This window comes from Sciurus carolinensis, chromosome 16 (assembly GCF_902686445.1).
Source record: "Sciurus carolinensis chromosome 16, mSciCar1.2, whole genome shotgun sequence".
Classification (NCBI taxonomy): domain Eukaryota; kingdom Metazoa; phylum Chordata; class Mammalia; order Rodentia; family Sciuridae; genus Sciurus; species Sciurus carolinensis.
In genome coordinates, this window is record NC_062228.1 from 1,903,105 (window position 1) to 1,916,061 (window position 12,957).

The following is a 12,957-nucleotide window of genomic DNA, read 5'->3' on the forward strand; positions in this document are numbered from 1 at the left end:
AGACCTGTTACTTCAGCTGTCGGAGGGTCCGGGTTTCAGCCTTGCCTGACTGGAGTAGGAACTGCTGACAAATCTGGGAGCAGAAAGAATAAGCATGTCCTAAAGAATTTTTCTTAACATCCCGTTGAGCTCTGGACAGGCCTGCAGATTGAGGACCAGGATCCCCAGGGCAGTCCTGGAGCTCTGGACGCCTGGGTCAGCTCAGCCTGCCCCCAGGCCCTCTGCACACAGACGTGCCGAGGAGAGCTGTCTGAGCAGACGGCGTGTGGGGATGTGGGAGCACTCGTGTGCGGGAGCAGCGGGCAGTTGGGGAATGCTGTCCTTTCCCGCACCTTGTTGGAGATGGCCAGAACATTGCGTCAGAGACTGACCAGCCCTCTGTGCTCAGCTGCATGCAGCAGGTTCCTTCCCAGCCCTGGGGAGCCAGCCTGGTGTGGGCTTTGAGCTACAGATGGACGGGCACCAAGAGCTTCCCTCTGCTTCCCTCTGCGGTCGGGCTCTTCTGGGGCTTCAATCTGTCTGGAGCTACACCTGCCCTGGGGAGTCTGGGCAGCCAGGACTCGGGAATCACCCGGTGTGTGCTGGGCTGTGTTCTTGTCCCTTCTGGAGCTTTCTATAGCAGATGAGGAAGAGCTTGAATGCAGGCTCCTCCCTTGCTTCTGGGAGGTCACGCTGGGCACTGGGTGGTTCAGCCTGTGCTGCTCTAGCTGACAGCTTGACCACTGACTGGAGGGATTGGAGAACTGCTGTGTCCCGGGCTTTCAGTGGGAGGGGCCAGAGGACTGGGTGCCAGGGTTTCCTGTTGGCCCTTGGCTGGGCGTCCCTTGGCCCTTCAGAGCTTCCGTGTGGAGGCTGGGGACAGTGTTCTGAACAGAGCCACTGGGGACTCCTTCTTGGGGAGCGTGAGCCCCTGGGACATGGGGGTTCGTGTGGAAGAGGGTGTTGCAGAACCTCTGTGGCCTGTGCTGGAAAGACGAGCCCTGAGGGCTACAGGGGACGCTTGTCCCCTGAGCTGCAGGAGGGAGGCGCTTCCCCATCGGGGTCAGCCTGAGCTCACACGCCCGGCCGAGGCGAGATGCCTGGAGGCATCACGGTGCCGTCTGTGGTCACAGTGGTGTGACAGCAGGTTCTCCTCTCGCACTTCCCGACCGCAGCTGATGCACTGGGTGGCTCTTTCCTGAGCGTGTCTTCCTCAGTCCCTTTCTCCTCTGCGTGCCAGTGAATGAGCATTGCTACTCCTGTGGGTCCTGGGCAGGCGGGCAGGCCCCAGCACTGTCTTTGGGATTTGGAATTTGGAGGGAAGGGTGTCCAGGTGGAGAGGTGAAGAAAGGGCAGGTCTGTCATGGTCCCTCTGCTCTGGCCGTCAGTGGAGCTTAATTGCAGTTCAGGTTCCTTTTAAGGGCCCGTTTCTCAGTGTCTGCCCATGTGACCTGGTTGTTCTCCAGGGTCACGTTGGTCCATTCAAGCAAAATTATCCATCCTGGTGCCAGGAGAGCTCAGGAGCGTGTGGAGGGCTGACTCAACCGCTCAGCCATCTTGGAAGCTGTGCTCTGGGCTGCTGCTTTTCAGCAGAACGGGCTACCTGCTGCTCCCCTCCTGGAATCGCCAGAGTACAGGGCTTGTTTAGAGTTCTAGAAGCTTCAAGGTGGAAGTGGTTGATTTCCTAGAAAGAACCAGACGTTGACTGCAGTAAGTTGGGAGATGAGGGGAAAGGAGGAGCAGGATCTTGCTGGATAGTTTATTTTTTCAAGTATCTTATGAAGTTTTAGAAGCGTACAGAGGAGTTGAGAGCACGTGTGGTGAGTGCCTGCCCTGTCAGGTGGTCGTCCCCCTCTCATCCCTCGCAGCCTCTGTCGTCCCTCTGGTGACTCTGTGTGTGTGGAACTGGGGACAAACCCAGGGCATTCTGCCACTGAGCCACATCTCCAGCCCTCTCGGCTCTCTATTTTGAGACAGGGTCTCACTAAGTTGCTTAGGACCTTGCTGAGTTGCTGAGGCTGGCCTTGACCTTGGATCCTCCTGCCTCAGTCTGCTGAGTTGCTGGGATCACGGCTGGTTTGACTCAAGTTTCCATGGGCTTCACAGTAAGCTGCACACCTCGTGTGCACCTGAGGCTGCTTCTGGGCGTTTCTCGTCTGGAGCTCAGTGTTCGTTTATCGTTTGTCGTGCTTGTTATTGTTTGTCTAACAACAACCCACCCAGGAGTGACCCTAAGACAAGGAGGCTGGCTTTGCTGTGTGTGCTAAGCAGACTCAGGCTTCTTCTGCAGGGCAGTCCCACGCAGGCACACCGGCCCTGGCCTGGGTTCAGACACGTCCTGATAGTCTTGGGCTCCACCCAGCCTTCTCCCGCCAGCTGTCTGGCCAACCCTGAGGCAGGCTCTTTTCTCTCCCTGCCCTCCAGGCCAGGGTGCTGCCCTCCTGCACTCGGGGCAGGGATCAGAGCTCCAACACCATCTGTGGCTCCCACTGTGCGGGAGCCCCGAGCACAGGTGGCGTGCCGGCTGGGCCCTGGCACCCATCCCCTGCGTGCTGAGCCTGAGCGCGCCCTTGCCTCTTCTCCCTCCAGTGCTCCACCGGTACCGGCACATCTTGGGGTTGTGGCAGCCAGACATCGGGCCGTATGGAGGACTGCTGAACGTGGTGGTAAGTCTGCAAACTGGGAGGGACGTGCCCACTGCGGGAGCCCTGCCTTCCCGCCGCAGTGCCTTTCTGCAGAGGCACACGCCACCCTGGCTCGGGCCTGGCCTGAGAGGAATGAGCAAAGGAGTCAGCAGTTCTTCAGCCTCTCCTGAGCCCGTGGGCTTCCTGGTGCCCTGACTAGGTAGCTGTGAGGTCCTCGTGTCCTGGACCTGACAGGCCAGGAGGCTTCGTGCTCACCCCGTGGCGACACTGGATTTGCTTGCACAGCCTGCTCCCAACCAGGGGCAGCGAGCGAGAGGAAGACAGGTGAGCAGGTGGACTCGCACTCTCTCCCTGTGCAGGTGGACGGCTTGTTCATCATCGGCTGGATGTACCTGCCTCCACACGACCCTCATGTGGACGACCCCATGAGGTTCAAGCCTTTGTTCAGGATCCACCTCATGGAGAGGAAGTCTGCCACGGTGGAGTGTATGTACGGCCACAAAGGGCCCCACAATGGCCACATTCAGGTAGGGGAGAACCCGGTCCCTCAGCCTGCCACAGTCCCAGGGCCCTCTAGGCTGGGCCTCACAAAGGTGCCAGGCGTCCGTAGCTGTGACCCGCTCCTGTGCAGACGAAGGGGGCAGCAGACTCACACCCGCCGCTGGGGCCTTGTCTCCAGCCTGCATGTGGATGCAGCCTTTCTTCTCTGCCCCGTGGTTCCTTTGCTTCCCCTCTGGTTTGCAAGAGCACCCGTGTGGAATCATGCCCTGCTCCCTGGGGCTGGCCGCAGCTCTGAGCGCCCTGGGGAAGGTGTTGCCTGCGCGTTGTGTGCTGGGGCTTGTGTAGATGGGCGTGGTACCCGTGGCGAGGGAGCCGCGTGACCAGCTCGCTGTTCCTTGTGCCCCCGCCCCATGCCATGACACTGAAGATCGTGAAGAAGGATGAGTTCTCCACCAAGTGCAACCAGACCGACCACCACAGGATGTCCGGTGGCAGGCAGGAGGTGAGTCTGCGTGCTGCGCGGAGGGCGTGTGAAGACCGTGCCTGGCCTCGCCTGTGGGGCAGAACAGACGTGGGAGGCCACAGGTTCTAGGTGGCCATGGCCCAGGAGCTGCCTCTGGTGCTCCTTTGGCTCGTGCCCCGCCCCCAGCCTGGGTGAGCCAGGCCCACGCCCCCAGGGTCTCATGGACTCTGCCCTGCTGGTGGCTGAGCCCCCTTTGCTCAGGCTGCTGTGGGGGCGCAGTGCAGGGGGCACTGGGGCCATGTCCAGGCCCCTCCGTTCTGGGCCTTGCGGTTTAGGTCGCCGCAGTGCGGGAAGCACGCACCGTGTCCTGCCCTCGCCCTGTGACTTCACGTTGCCTTTGGGTTTTACATTTTGAGAATCTCAGACCCACACCATTGAAGACATTTTTTTAGAAGAATTCGAACTTGTCAAGCGTGGGCGCTCATTGTAGCTTCTGTTTTTTTGTTGGGTGAACATTTCCGAGCATTTCTGAGTCCTGGCGGTTTCCCCGCTAGCCAGGGAACCACAGGGGAGCTGGGCTGGGTGGCGCCCGCGCCCCTCCTGTGTTGATGGGCAGCGAGGCCCTTCCTTCCCTGGGTAGAGGGCAGGTGAAGATGGTCCGTGGTGGCGTTGTCAGACGGGCGTGATTGCTGTGGTTCACCTACGCGAAGAGTGTGACGTTTTCCCGGGGCCGTCTCAGAGGTGCAGCCTGAAGCAGGAAGGCCGAGCGTCCATTTCTGGTGGTGCTTGCTTGGACCTTCCCGTGAACTGCTCTGTAGGCCGGCTGGCTCTGCGTGGACGGCGCTCGTCCAACCTGGAGCAGGTGCCAGCTGCTCCTGGTGGAGTCTGGACAGCTCCTGAGGGTGGGCTGTTGCCAGTGCTCTGCTGCTGACACTGCTGGCCGAGGCTGCTGCACCTCGTGTTTCCAGGGAGCTGAGCAGTGCCTGTGAGCAGTGCGGCCCAGGCCTGGTGGCACCCCTGCGTGCCGCCAGGCTCAGACGCCGCCGGCTTGTCTTCAAGTCTGCCTTCCCTGCCCCACCTCTCTGGCCCCTCTCATAGGCTGAGGCCGTGGGGAGAAGAGATGGGGAGAAGGGAGGGAAGGGGGGCAGCCCTGGAGGGACGTGGAAGCCACACAGGCTCCTGGTGTCCTCCCAAGCATGGCGGCTGCCCTCACAACACGGTTTACGGTGAGCCTCCTTCAGAGACCTCATCTGATCATCAGCTCTCGTTGGTGTTCCCGTGATGGCCTCTGCTCGGGAAGCAGGATCTCACTTCACCTACGTCTGCTCCTCTGGGTGGCCTTTAACTCCATTGTGCAAGCACAGTGGCGTTGGCCTTGGTTATCCCATTCGATTACTTTGGTTTTTATCTGTTATCTATCTGTCTGATTTTGAAAGTCTTTCCCTCTAAGTTGACCTGCCACTTAAACAGAAGGCTTAATTTTTTTTTTTTTTTGGTACTGGATATTGAACCTGGGGGAGCTCAACCACATCTCCACTGAGCCACATCTCCAGCCCTTCTTATGTTTTATTTTGAGACAGGGTCTCGCTAAGTTGCTTAGGGGCTCACTAAGTGGCTCAGACTGGATTTGAAGATGAGATCCTCCTGCCTCAGCCTCCCGAGCCGCTGTGATTATAGATGTGGTCATCACGCCCAGTCTAGGAGGTTTAATTTTGATGAAGTCTAATTTGCCAAAGATTTTCTTTTGTGGTTGCTCTGTGTTTGAAAATCCTTTGGACCTAAATAGTTTGAGTTTCCTTTAAAAAAAAAAAAAAAAAGACTTGAGCTGGGTGTGGTGGCCCCACCTGTGATCACAGGGAGGCTGAGGCAGGAGGATTGCAACCTTGAGGCCAGCCTCAGCAACTTAGACCCTGTTTCAAAGAATTAGAGGGTGTGAATGTAGCTCAGTGGTGGTGCATCCCTGGACTTATAAAAAAAAGAATCTTGCTAGCCCCTTTTTAGATTTTGCTGTGTGTCCAGATCTGTGGCCCATCTTAGGTTAGTGCTTGTGTGTGGTGTGAGGCAGGAATCCTGGGGTATTTTCCTGCACAGGGGAGTCTGGTTGGCTGAAGACTTTTCTTCTGCCAGGGGTCTTAGGCTCCTCCCTTGAGAAGTGGCCAGACCAGCGTGGCTATGCTGGCTGTGTGGCTCCGTGGTGTTGCTGAGAGCAGGGGCTGTGGCTCAGCAGGGACGGAGCTTCTTGGTCCTCCAGCTCTGCCCTTGCTCAGGAGGCTGTGTGTCTGGGTTCTTGGGCTTCGGTAGAATTTCAGTCAGCTCGCAAGTTTCTGCATGGAGTCTGGTGGGCCTGCCATCTGAGGGGCGTTGGAGAGCATTGCAGTCCTGCAGGACTAGTCTGTCCTGGTTGGGTGTTTCTGCCCCCCCGTGTGCAGAGTGTGTCCCCGACCGAGGACAGGGGTGTGTGACTCTCTTGCCTCTGCTTCTTTCCACTGAGATCACACACGTGTTCTGTGGTGTTGATTCTGAAGTCCCGTGTATCTTGCGGTGCTGTAGATCAAATTTTTAAAAATTCCACTTCCTGCCCCTGCTACTAGGAGGTAAGATGGGCTGACTGCTGGTTGACCTAGTAGCCCTGGCTTCCTGCAGCCCCTGCGGTGATTTGTTTCTCGGTGTTGGGACAGTAACACAGTAAAGTGATCTGTGAATCATAGCTTGTTTTCTCATTTTGTTGTGAAGATTTTTGATTTTTTTTTTTTTTTTGGCAATAACAGGGTCCTGGACCCAAGGGTGCTCTACCACTGAGCTTCATCCCGCGCCCTGTTTCTTCTCTTCTTTGTTTACATTTTGAGATGGGATGTTGCTGAGTCGCCTGCCGGCCTTGAACCCACCACCCTCTGCCTCAGCGTCCTGAGCAGCGGGGTGATAGCCACGTACCACCACACCTGGCTCACCACACCTGGCTCGTTCTTTTTTCCTTGTACACTGCTTTTGCCTCTGTTTGTGGGGCTAATTCTATTTAGTTGTTGTAGGAAACACGTCAGTTAGGAACTTAGGGATTTGAATGAATCAAGTAATTGTGTAGCATCCCCCTGTTGCGGACTCGGCGTCTGAGTGGCGGTAGCTGCGGGATGTGTACTGTGCCTGGAGCTTTGAGGGATGCAGACCGACACTGACGCACACCCTGAGTGGTCACCGTGCATCTGCAGACACTGAGGGGAGACTCCCCAGACCTTGCCACTCGGTAACAGCAGGGCTGAGTTCAGGCAGGGGCTGGGGCCCAGTCTCCTGCCGCGCCTGCTCTCCCAGGCACCAAGGACCAGGCTCTCTGTGCAGTGTGCAGCCGGCTCAGTGTGGACACGACTCTGTCCACTGCTGGGCTTTTAGCAAGACCTGGGCTCACAGCTGCTCTCGCTCTCCCCATCACTGGCTTCACCCGCTCCTGCCGGGAGGCCTGAGGCACAGGCGTGCCCGCACAGGAGTGCCCGCACAGGGCAGTCACCTGTGTTCTCTTGAAGGAGTTCCGGACTTGGCTGCGGGAGGAGTGGGGCCGCACCCTGGAGGACATCTTCCATGAGCATATGCAGGAGCTGATCCTGATGAAGTTCATCTACACCAGTCAGTACGAGTGAGTGGGCCTTCCTGGGTGCAGTGCGCGGCCCGGTCCCCTGCCCCTGATACCCGTGGGGTGTCGAGTTGGGGTCCAGATTCCTGGTGTCTCGGACAAAGAATTGAGCAACACACACAGAAACCGCGGGCAGAGTGTTTATCTAGTGGAAGTGAAAACAGCACTCGGTAGGGTGGACAGAGTGGAGGCACCTCCAGGCAACCTCAGAGTCTGGCCTCGGCAAGGCGAGCGCTGCCTGGGTCCTCTCCTCTCGAACCTGCTTGGAGACCTTGCCCATTTTTCCCCTTTGGTTACCTGATTTTCACCTGTTTGGAATACAGAACCCATGGCTGAGAGTTGCCGTGGCGAACAGCCCTGGAGGGAGTAGCCATGGTAATGGCACTTGCTGAAAACAGGGCTGGGGTGACCCAGCTCCCTGTGGCATTGTGCTCACTCCCTGCCTCCGCCGCCTCGAGGTCCCTGAAGTTCTCCCTGACTCCCACCTCGTGTCTGGTGTCTGATTGGTCACTGTGGCCCCCACAGGGACTCCAGTGGTCAGGAGCCTTCAGAGGCCAGCCTCTTGGCCTTTCCTGTACCCTTGGCTACGGTGCCTGGGCGCTGTCCCCTGCCCAGGGATGCGGGCTCCTCTCCTCAGGGTGGCAGAACTGGAGTGCGTCTCCCTCCCTCCCGTGGAAGCTGTCCGGTGCTGTTGGGGCCCGGGGAGCTGCACCTGTAGGCTGGAGCCCCGGAGGCCTGCCTGGACCCCGCTGAGCCCCATGCCCTTCCTGTCCCTGCAGCAACTGCCTGACCTACCGCCGCATCTACCTGCCGCCAAGCCGCCCGGACGACCTCATCAAGCCGGGCCTCTTCAAGGGCACCTACGGCAGCCATGGCCTGGAGATCGTCATGCTCAGCTTCCACGGCCGGTGTGCGAGGGGCACCAAGATCACGGTCAGTGTCGCCACGCTGTGGGAGCCACCTGGTGGGGTCTGCAGCCTGGGCCCCCTGGGAGCATGAAGTGCTGATTTTCAGGCCCTCCCAGGCCTGCTGACCCGGAGCGTGCATTTCTACAAGGGTTTGTGGGTGTCCTAGGTTAGGTGGCTTTGCCTCCTCTGGTGCTCAGCTGTAGCCGAGCCTGGAAGACCCGGGGCGGGCCGAGGATTTAAATGGGGCCTGGGTAAGGGGCTCCCCAGGCTTCCCAGGAGAAGGTGCAGCCTGGTCGTGACCCTCTGCAGGAGCATGGAGCCCACAACTTGTGCTGGCCTCAGCGCTCATGAGGAGTTGAGGGCTGTGCCGTGCTTGGGGGCCTCACGGTAGAGCCCGCCTCCCGGGCCCCGAGCGGGCTGCCACACCTACTCCTGTTGCCAGGGCCGCCTGCAGCCCTCCCCTGTCTTTGACAGTCATTGGGTGGGTTTCTGGCAGAGAGCACTAGCACTGAAGCTCAGCCTCTTTCCCAGACCCCCAGGGAAGAGGTGCACCTCTGCTCTGGGGAAGTTCCTGTAGAGTAGGGCCTGGAACCAGCGAAGCCTCTGGCATGTGGAGTGACCCTTCCTGGAGGTCTTGGCTTGGCTGCAGGACTGCAGGGTCTTGGGTCAGGCTCAGGACTTGGCTCAGGACTCGTGCTTAGGCCTGCCGCCTGCCGCCTGCCGCCAGACCCAGGAAGACCTAGGGCTTCTCCACGAAGGGAACTGGTTCCCACCTGGGGAGCTCTGAGTGCGTCGGAGCACGTGTGTTGGTGCCCATGGTCCCTCCTCATGCCCTTTCTGACTCTCACCGTCTGGGTGAAGTCTTGCTCCGTGGGAGATTGCTGCTCAGTCCGTGGCCGAGCTGGTGCCCACTCACGTGGCCAGAGCAGACTCGACCTGGAGGCCGTGCGGTGTTCCTCTGGGTCTCTGAGCCTGCTGACTGCTGCCCGCTGCCCTGCAGGGCGACCCCAACATCCCCGCGGGGCAGCAGACCGTGGAGATTGACCTGAGGCACCGCATCCAGCTGCCTGACGTGGAGAACCTCCGCAACTTCAATGAGCTCTCCCGCGTGGTCCTGGAGGTGCGTGAGCAGTTGCGGCAGGAGCAGCAGCAGGCCAGCGAGGGCCCCACCCTGCCGCAGGAGCCGCCCTCGGGCCGGGGGCCCAGTGGGGCGCCTGCCGAAGAGGGTGGGGAGCCCAGAGTCGGAGCAGCGGCCGAGCAGCCAGCCCATTCCGGGCAGGGACAGCCATTCGTGCTGCCGGTGGGCGTGAGCTGCAGAAACGAGGACTACCCCCGCACCTGCCGGATGTGGTAAGGCCCCGGGCTGGGTGGTGCACTGGGCTTCCCCCGGCAGCTGGCGAGGCCCCTTCCCGGCTCAGGGCAGAGGCCTGTGTGTGTTCCCCGCTTCCTCCCAGCCCCCCAGACTCCTTGCACCAGGAGCAAGGGACTCCCGTGACCTGAGTTAGCCAGGTGAAAAGTAGAGGCAGGGGCCTCCTTCGCCTGCAGCTCGCTTGGGGGGCACGGTTCAGACGTGGCCCCGCCGGTCGCCCTGTCTTGTCCTTCTCCTTGCCTGCTGTCACTTTTCTGCGCCATTTTTGGCCAGACCCTGGGTGGCCACCAAAGTGATGAGGCGCCAGCCTACATGTCCATGGGGAGCGGCCACCAAAGTGACGGGGCGCCAGCCTACATGTCCATGGGGAGCGGCACTGCTGCCCTGCCAGCCGCCACCCGCGGGCCGCCATTCCCTGGGCCCACGTGAGGCCTTCCGGTCCCTCCACCTTTGGAAATTCACTGAATTGAAGGGAGCGGAAGGCGCAGCAGCTGCATCAGCTGGGCACGTTTCAAGCACCGATGGTCAGCCGTGCCTGGCAGCCCCCGTGCACACTGCAGAGCCAAGCATTTCGCTGCTGGGGAGGGTTCACAGTTCCCTCACCTCTGCCTCTTACGGGTCGCTTCCTTTGGCCTCTGATGGCCACCACCCGTGCCTGTGATGGTCTGCTGGGCGTTTCCCAGTGCCAGGCTCCCAGAGAGGGTTTGGCACCTGGACGCAGCATGGTGGAAGAAGACTTGTGTTCCCGTTTCTCACTGTGCGGGTGTGACTGCTCCTGCCTCTGTGGTAGGGGCCCAGAGGGCATTCCAGTGCAGCCTCCGAGTGCCACGGAAGAGAAAGCTTTGTTACTCTATCATCTCATGGCTCGCCAGCCCTTAGGGCCAGCCTGGAGCACTGGCTGGCTAGACAGGAAGCTCTGTCCAGCCCCCTCCCTGGCTGAACTCGAGGGCAGCCCTCCAGCCTGTGTGCACATTGGGCCCCACGGTGCCAGCAGTGTGGCCTTACACCTTCCCGCAGGCCTGTGTCTGTGGGTCTGGTCACAGCACCTGGTCAGGAAGTACCCGTGGCCTGTTCTCTGAGCACAGGGCCTTTGCCCAGGAGTTCTGCTTCAGCTGGGGTGTGGGCCCACGTTTGAATCCTGGGCTTCTGCCCATGTGCTCCCCAGCACCCAGAGCACTTGGCCTTTCGTGCCCCATGTGCCTGCTGTGTACGCCCTCCGCAGGAGCCAGAGCCTCCCAGCTTCCCCTGCAAAGACGCCCTCTCCCGGTGCTGCTGGCCGCTCTTGGCTTGCGGTTCATGTCGTGAGGGGCGAGTGCCCAGAGTGGCCTGTGCTTGTGCTCTGGGCGCCCCCTCCCTCACTTTTCCTGTCTTCCAGCTTCTACGGCACAGGCCTCATTGCCGGCCATGGCTTCACCAGCCCCGAGCGCACCCCTGGTGTCTTCATCCTGTTTGACGAGGACCGCTTCGGCTTCGTGTGGCTGGAGCTCAAGTCCTTCAGCCTATACAGCCGGGTGCAGGCCGCCTTCCGGAACGCAGATGCACCGTCGCCGCAGGCCTTTGAGGAGATGCTCAAGAACATCCAGTCCCTCACCTCCTGACCGCCACGCCTGCTGTGGGCCAGCCAGGCCCTGCCACCAGGAGCAGAAGCAGCATGCACTTTGAAACGCGGCCTTTTTGTAGAACGCGCACCTTCTTGCAAGGGGCCCCGTCCTGCCCCAAGACACTTCATACCTAGCGTGTAACATATTCCTGTGTGGGTGTCATGACCCCAAGGAGATGCTGAGCATGCCCCCCCCTTCTCTCTTCCTTTCTCTCTCTCCCTCCCTCTCTCTCTCCCTCTCTCTCCCTCCCTCTCTCTCTCCCTGTCTCTCTCTCCCTGTCTCTCTCTCCCTCCCTCCCTCTCTCTCTCCGTCTCTCTCTCCCTCCCTCTCTCTCTCTCTCCCTGTCTCTCTCTCTCTCTCTCTCCCTCTCTCCCTCTCTCTCTCTCACACACACACACACCAAAAAAAAAAAACAAAAAACAGGAGTGAATGAACAGAAGAGGCAGGTGGAGAGCAGTGGCCCTGGGCAGGTGGAGCTTGCTGGAGGCCTCCAGGCAGCGAGGCCCCTGTGGGGAGGTGTGTGGGCCGTCAGTCATTTCCCTGCACGCGCAGATCCAACTCGTGTGAGAAGTTCTGTTCCACCCGTCGTCCCCGCTGGATGAGCTGAGCAGACATGGCCGCGACCTGGAGGCCTCGCAGGTGGTCAGGAGGAAGTGCGGGACTCGGCTGGGAGGGTGGCAGGGACGGTGTATGCAGAGGGCTCCCAGGAGCGGATGGAACATCAGGTTCGTGTTAGGACTCCGGGTTGAGTTCTTCTCTACTGACTCGCTTAGGTTTTGGGCAAAAATGCTTTCTCTCCTGATCAGTTTTCCTCTCAGTGAAGTGGGACCGGAGGTGCAGGACCAGGAGTATCACGTGAGCACAGGCCTCTGGCCCAGCCCACGGCCCACGCGCCTGCTCTGCCGAGGCTCCTGCTCCGCGGCAGTCTGCAGCCAGCCCAGGCAGGGCCTTGTCCCGCCCAGCCTCCCTGTCGCCACGTGCAGGGCCACCTGACCCCGGCCCGGCACGCCTGGGCTGCTCTCGGAACCAGCCCTGGGCAGCAGGGGACCCTCCAGCCCAGAGACTCCCGTCAGACCTGGGTGACATTGTGTCTCCTGAAGGACAGCACCATACCCGAGGCTTCAGGAGCCGCGTGCTCCCTCCAGCCTCAGGGTGACACCAGGGCATGCCTCTTCTCAGCTGCTTGTCCTCCTTGTCCCCTCTGAGCCCTTGTGCTAAGCACTTGGGACTTGTCCGACTGGTGAGAGGCCCAGGATGGTGGCATTGGCACGGAGACCACCTTGTGCCTGTCCTCTGACCACCCCTGATGCCCAGCTCCCATGCTCAGCAGCTCTTTTGCTTCCAGCAGCCGGTGGACCAGCTCTGTGGCAAGGTCCCCCTATGGCCAGCTGGCTGTCCTGGGAGGTTCTGTTCCTCGGGAAGAAGCAGGTGGAGGAACAGGGCTGCCTTTTGGGCAGCGACAGGGTCCAGGCACTGTGCGAGCTCCCTGGGAGGCCCCGCTCACGCTCCCCGTGCTTCCAGTGGGCCCTGCAGTGTCGCTCGGGCCTGGTCCCATTCTGGTACCTTTTGCAGGATTGAGCCTAAAGCCTTTATCAGTTCCTTTGTTAGTTGTGACTCATGCCACATGAGGAAGTCCCCAACGAAGCTGTAAGGACCCCAAGGCCACTTGGGCCTGTGGCGGGTGAGGTGTGTCACCACTGTTAAATCGAGTGCACTTCTTACCAGGGGCCTGGGGCTTGCTTTGAGGGACCCTCCCTTGGAGGATCCCCTCAGCCTTGTAAAGAGCACATTGGTTGAAGATGAGAACTTGTGATTAAAAAAAAACAAAAGCCTCAAATCTAAGCATGTAGTCTGCTTCTAGCGTTTGGGCAC

The 12,957-nt window shown here is 60.0% G+C and overlaps 1 protein-coding gene across 2 annotated transcripts in view; it reads left to right on the forward strand.

Annotated features, from left to right (window-relative positions):
- Positions 1 to 12,943, forward strand: part of Fbxo31 (F-box protein 31) — a 32,057-nt gene extending 19,114 nt beyond the window's left edge. For both annotated transcript variants that reach the window (XM_047529767.1, XM_047529768.1), the window contains 7 exons: positions 2,569 to 2,645; positions 2,984 to 3,151; positions 3,553 to 3,627; positions 7,101 to 7,210; positions 7,987 to 8,140; positions 9,116 to 9,465; positions 10,860 to 12,943. In XM_047529767.1, coding sequence (XP_047385723.1) covers positions 2,569 to 2,645; positions 2,984 to 3,151; positions 3,553 to 3,627; positions 7,101 to 7,210; positions 7,987 to 8,140; positions 9,116 to 9,465; positions 10,860 to 11,082 — 1,157 coding nt within the window. In that variant the 3' untranslated portion in view covers positions 11,083 to 12,943. The remainder of the gene's footprint in view (positions 1 to 2,568; positions 2,646 to 2,983; positions 3,152 to 3,552; positions 3,628 to 7,100; positions 7,211 to 7,986; positions 8,141 to 9,115; positions 9,466 to 10,859) is intronic.
- The last annotated feature ends 14 nt before the right edge of the window (positions 12,944 to 12,957 follow it).